The sequence below is a fragment of the Delphinapterus leucas genome, chromosome 1 (genome assembly GCF_059928025.1).
Source record: "Delphinapterus leucas isolate spDelLeu-1000000601 "Yukka" chromosome 1, BTC_Dleu_Yukka2, whole genome shotgun sequence".
NCBI lineage: Eukaryota > Metazoa > Chordata > Mammalia > Artiodactyla > Monodontidae > Delphinapterus > Delphinapterus leucas.
Window position 1 is genome coordinate 172979772 of NC_143129.1, and position 6000 is coordinate 172985771.

The following is a 6000-nucleotide window of genomic DNA, read 5'->3' on the forward strand; positions in this document are numbered from 1 at the left end:
TCTGGCGCAGAGGCTGTGCGTGCCTTGCCCAGTGCTAGTAACTACGGGCCAACTCGTCCTGCCTTTTACTCTCACCTGCTGCAGGTTTGTTCTATGACAGTGGGTACCCGGCTGCATTTCAGTACCCCATCAGGTCAAGGTTACCCCACTGGTTGGCTTCACTGGAGGCAACTAGACGTTCCTAGAGGAGCAGCAAATTTAGGAGAGAGAAAGACCTGGGTTCAAATCACACCTCTGTCTTTTTAGGGGCAACATGACCTTAAGTGAGTCACCTTACTAATCTGAGCCTCAGCTGTGAAATAGGGATGATAATAGTATTGCCACTTCTGCTTTCATTCCCTGCCTTTATTTTATAATTTACTTTTAGCCTTGCTTGGTAGGCCTTTTCCCATGCCTTTATTTTTAATCCTCCATCATTTTGCTTTAGATGCGCCTTTTTTAAAGAGCAGGAAGCTGGCTTTATTCTAATTTTTAACCTCATCTAAGAGTCACTGTGTTTAATAAGAAGATATAACCTATTCATATTTATTTTGGTACTGTAATTGGTGCAGAGTAAATGCCTAACAAAGATTATTTCTTTCCTGGGACTTCCCTGGTTGTCCAGTAGTTAAGAGTCTGCGCTTCCACTGCACGGGGCACCGGTTTGATCCCTGGTCTGGGAACTAAGATCCCACATGCTGTGTGGCACAGCCAAAAAAAAAAAAATTATTCTTTCCTCCTAGCATCATCCAACGACCTTATCCATTGCCTCTCATCCCTTGTCCATCGTCCCTTCCACAAGTGCCCAGTCCTCCCACAAGGGTCACCTCTGAGCCTCACATGCCAAGGAATATATGGCTCTACTGGCACTAGGGTTACATTTGCTAAGCAAAAGCTACCCTTAGCTTCCGAGTATCTCAACTGTCAGAGCAAGAAAGACCTTCAAGGTCTTCAGACGAGAATACAAACAACCAAGGTCAGACTTTAGTATAGATGTTGGGAACGGAATCAGATCCTCTGTTACTCAATCCATGGGTTAAAAGAAGCCCCAAAGTGCCACCTAACATGAGGCCCAGAAAAGGGAGGGGGAAAATGAGAAAGTGAGAAGAAAAATCCACGAACCAGAATAAAGGTCTCAGAATGTTGGTGGGACAGAGGTGTGCCAAGAGCGTGAGTTCTGTTACTAAGACAGGCTTCTAAAGTTCGCTCTGCTCCAGGTTTTGTTCATCTCCCCTCCCTGGACCTCAGGCTCCTCCTCTGAGATACCAGGAAGCCAGGCTGGTGACTTACTAGAAAATTCTTTCTATATACCTAGGAGGGGAGCTTGCAGTGATGCGAATGGAAGCCACTGACGACCGTCCCAATAGTTGGTCTCCTCTCATTCCTGAATAATAGTCCCTGAGTTTTAGTTGGGCACACAGCCTCCTAGCGTTAAGTCTCCATTTCCTGCCTGTCTTGAAGATGGATTTTGTCATGTGATTTAGTTCTGGCCAATGAGATGTTAGCAAGAATGGTAGGTACTGTTTCTAGGAAGTGTCCTTAAAAGAAATGTGCATGTCGGTTTATCCTTTCCTTTTTCCAATCGGCTGGAATGTGGATGTGATGGCTAGAGCTCTAGAAGCCAAATTAGATCATGAGATCAAGAGAGAAGGAGCCTAGGACCTTTGTGATCACGGAGCTGCCACAGAAGCCTTGGACTACTTACCTCTGGACTTCATTTAGTCGAGAGAGGAATAAACTCCTATCGTGGTTAAGTCACTCTTATTTGGTTTTGTGTAGCTTCCAATCCAAACTGAAACAGTTGGTGAAGCATGCATGCTGTGCATTAAAACACACCTAGTTTGAATCCTAGTTCTGCCACTAACAATCTGAGTGACCTCGTGTTAAGTCACTTGACCTCCGAGTCTCGGCGTCCCTACCTATGAAATGGTTATAATAATATGATCTTCTCAGCACACTTCTAAGGAGGAAACGAAATACAGATGTTAAAACTATTGGCATAGTCTCTGTTTCATAATTAAGGGCTGAGTAAATAATAGCTACTTTTGTTGTTGCCGTTATTATTATCATCAGCTAATCCCTTCCCTGGGAGTTCCATGAAAGCTGTAACTCCTGTAGCTCTGTAGCTTTTAAGGGAACCACCATCACTTTATATGTGACTCTTTGGAAGGTCCATGTAAGAATAGGAAAACCAAGGCTTTGATGCCAGAAAGAGCTGGGTTCAAATCTCCACTTCACCATTCATTAGCTTTGTGAGTTTAGCCAAGCCGTGTTACCTTTTTGAGCCTGCCTCAACATTTCTCACCTTTTCCTGGAGATGGTGATACTAATCACATGAGGGTTATTGGTAACCTTGGGAAGGACGTGGGGTGGGGTTACTACCAGGGAAATGGGAGCCGTGGCTGTGGCTTCAGGAAGTGTCTGTTGAATGGAGGATACATGAATGATGCGGGTATGAACAGCTCTGGTCTCAGTTCTTCCGGGGAGTAAAGTCATACCATCACTCATCTTTCGGCCTAAGGGGCCTTGAGGGGGTAGTTAGGATGCAAGGGAAAAAACCAAAGCTCCATTAAAAAAAAAACCCAATCAATTTGCAACAATCCAAATAAAAGCCATTAGAGGCGGCTTCCCCACCAGAGACACCCAGGGGCCTTTTCCCCACCGGGATCCCAGGAAATTGACTGGCAGTTACTGACACTAATGGGGGCCGGAGAGGCCTGGTGATTTCCCCGTCACTCTCTGGGGACAGTGATGACACGTCAAGATCTGTCAGGCTGAGTCCGTCCTGGGGCAGTTGAGACCCCAGACCTGGCCAGAGATGGGGCAGCCAGCTGGGGTTGAGCCCCCCGGGACCCTCGTCCCTTTACTTATTTATAGCTTCATTTGACTCATGGTTAGTTAATGGCCCTACTGGGGCTGTGCAGATGGCGGGTCCCATGACAGGAGGATGGGTAAGGGACTGGGGCGGCTTCCAGGCCTGCCCTTCGACCTGGATCTGGAGTTGCATAAAGGAGGTCTCAGTCCTCACAGGAAGTCTGGGGGCAGAGAGGGAGAGAAGTGTTGCGGAGAGGCCAAAACAGAGCTTGTGAGAAGCGGTGGTTGGAGACGAAGTTTTGAGACAGAATGAAAAGGCACAAAGATCAGCAGAGAGGGGCCTCTGCTGGGAGACCAAGCTGTGGAATGGTAGAGCTGGCAGAGCCCTGAGAAGCCATCTAGTTCAGACTTGCCTTTTATAGATCCTTGGCAGCTAAGGCACAGAGAGGGGAAGGCACGCTCCCAGTGCAGCCCTGGGGAAGCTGGGTCTTAGACCTTGCCTAGGTGTCCAGTGAGCTGAGAAGTGAGGTTACCTGGGACGGGAGGGCCTGGGGTGGGGGGTCCCTTACTCTCACTTACTGGGGCCAACTCTGAGTCTGGAAATGGGGACCCCCAACTAGTGGACCGGGAGACATGTAAATAGATGATGAGAATTCAGAGGGAAAGCTGCTACGACGGGGGTGTGGGCGCTCAGGGTGGCCAACCGTCCCAGTCCTGGGGAGTGGTAGCGAAGGAAGGATTCATGGACGAGGTGCTGTCAAAACTGAGACCTGAAGGATAGACGGTGTCGGACAAACGGTGAGGGGGAGGGTGAAGACAGAGGGGACTCCAGGCCAAGAGAAGAGCGTGTGCAAAGCCTCAGAGGTCGGCCCGAGCTCATGCATCAAGTACGACTGGAGGTGCAGGGCTGCTAAGGCAAGAGGTGGTAGGGCCAGCTGGTGACGGGCCTGCCTCCTAGGATGGGAAGGAGTTGAAGGTTCATCCTGTGTGCACTCAGGCTGCGTCTCAGGTACTCACAACATGACGAGATTTCCATTCCAGAAAGATGGTTCTGGAACTGCCGTAGGGGAATGGGTTGATAGAGGAGGGGAAGGCAGGGGGCAGTTAAGAGGCTGCTGCATAAATCCAGGAGAAAGAAGGCCTAGACCAGGGCGGGGAGGCAGTGAGGCCAGAAGGTGAAGTGACTGCTCAGATATTTAGAGGGAAAATGGACAGGATCTGGTGTCTGATTGTCTGGAAGGCACAAGGGTGAGGGAGGGCTGGAGGATGACTTGGGGGCGGGCTGGAGGGAGGCCAGTGGGGGACTGGCCATGTGTACTGGGCTTCAGGGATAGAAGGGATGAGCACAATGATCCTGAATGCAGGTGGACCACGTGGTTCGGAGAAAAGTGGAAGAGAGGTGATAGACTGAGGCTCAGAGAGGTTAAGTGTCTTATCTAATGTCACACAGCTAGGAGGCATCCAGCAGGATTTACCAAGGCCCACACATTTCCTACCAGTCAAGCTGCCCTTTAGGGAGAAGATCATAGGCCTGGGCCCACCTTGTAGCTCCACATCTTGTGCCCTGAACACCTGTCCCACCTTCCAGCCTAACCCCACCTGAGGCTGGGGTTTCTCCTGCTTTGCCTGTAAGGTGTGGAGCTGGCCAAACCTCGGGCCAGCCCATGCTTGGCTATGGGTATGTCATCTTTGGCCGACAGGCGGTGAGGCCGGGACCACTCCAGGCCAAGGGTTTAGGCCCCCTGAGGATTCATGCAAGCCAGGGGGTCTCCCATGGCCAGAGTGACCGTGGGGGCCAGGCCCACCTTAGACCTGCCTGCTCTGAGCTCTGGCAGGATGAAGCTGAGCATGGGTACCTGCTGGGTAGGCGCCTCCCCCAACCTGTCAAGGAGCTCCTGGCCAAAGCACATGCCAAGCCCTGAAAATGCAGCTCAGGAGCCAAAGCCCCAGTGCCCAGAGCACAGAGGGGGCTGGGGACGAGGCCCCAAGTGGGCATTCTGCGAGGGAAGGAGCGTGTGGTTGTGTGGGCCACAGAGCGTTCTGTACGACTAAAAAAGCAGCAGTATATTCTTGCCAACAGCATGGGCTTTGAGGCAGGAAGGTGTGGGTTCTGATCCTGGTGGGATACTTTCTAGCTCTGTGACCCTGGGCAAGTCACTAAACCTCTCTGGGTCACACTTCATCTGTAAAATGGGGATACTAGCGGCACCTGCCTTACAGGGTGGCTGGGATGATGATCACCAGCGAGTTCATATGCTAAAAACACTCAGAGCGCAGCACACGTATATGGCTTGGTATCATGATGACACAGGTGGCCACGTCAAACCCACGTCGTGCTCGTCTGGCCTGGACTGACCCTGTGGAGGGAGCAGGCCTGGTTATATTTATTCTTGGCCCATTCTCACCCTTGGGGGCTGGCTGTGGCATCGAGCGAAGCTGTCGGTCCACAGCGGTATCGATCTTCCTGTCTCTCAGGAAGGCGTGATGCATTTAGCGCATCAGTTGGCTGCCGGTAGATGGTCCCAGCTGGGAGCCAGCCTGCCCGCCTGCAGCTCTGCAAGTGGGTCAGGGAGTTGCAGGAAAAGTAAAACTTCTCAGAGGGGCCCCCTGGATGGTCTGGGGTTCCGGTGGGAGGAAGCCCTCAACAATACCCTGGTAGGAGCCTTGGATTAAGATTAAGGTCCTATTTGGCCCCCGAGTCCACAGGATGACCTCAGGCAAATCACTCAGCCACCATCGGCCCCCTTACTTTAGAGTTTCTGCACCTTGTTCCTATGCATCATCTCACTTGACCCTCACAACAACCCTGGGGGTCAGGCAGAGCACGATTTATCACTCCCACTTCATGGAGGGGGAAACTGAGGCTCAGAGGGCTCAGCCACAAGCCTGCCCCAGGTCACAGTATGGGGCAGAGGCCTAGCCGAGCCTGGGGTCTGACTCCTCACCCCAGGCCAACCCCATACAGGTGCCATGGGGAGTCACTGGGTAGCAAGAGTTTTAGCCCAGGAGGTGACACACCCGGACTGTATCACTCTGGTCAGCGACGTGAAAAAGGCAGTGGGGGCTAGAAAGGAGCCAAGGGGATACAGGAGGGCCATGGTGTGCGTGTGTGTGTGTGTGTGTGTGTGTGTGTGTGTGTGTGTGTACAGACATTCCAGGCAGAGGGAATAGCAAATTGAGACAAAAGGTACAGGTGGGTGGGGATAG

At 51.6% G+C, this 6000-nt stretch overlaps 1 protein-coding gene across 1 annotated transcript in view; it reads right to left on the reverse strand.

Moving 5' to 3' along the window:
- Window positions 1-5283, reverse strand: part of EPHB2 (EPH receptor B2) — an 86610-nt gene extending 81327 nt beyond the window's left edge. The window contains exons 1-2 of the mRNA XM_089915511.1: window positions 5199-5283; window positions 3498-3563 (exon numbers count right to left, since the gene is read on the reverse strand). Of these exons, the coding sequence (XP_089771637.1) occupies window positions 3498-3563; window positions 5199-5283 (151 nt within the window). The remainder of the gene's footprint in view (window positions 1-3497; window positions 3564-5198) is intronic.
- Between the last annotated feature and the right edge of the window lie 717 nt (window positions 5284-6000).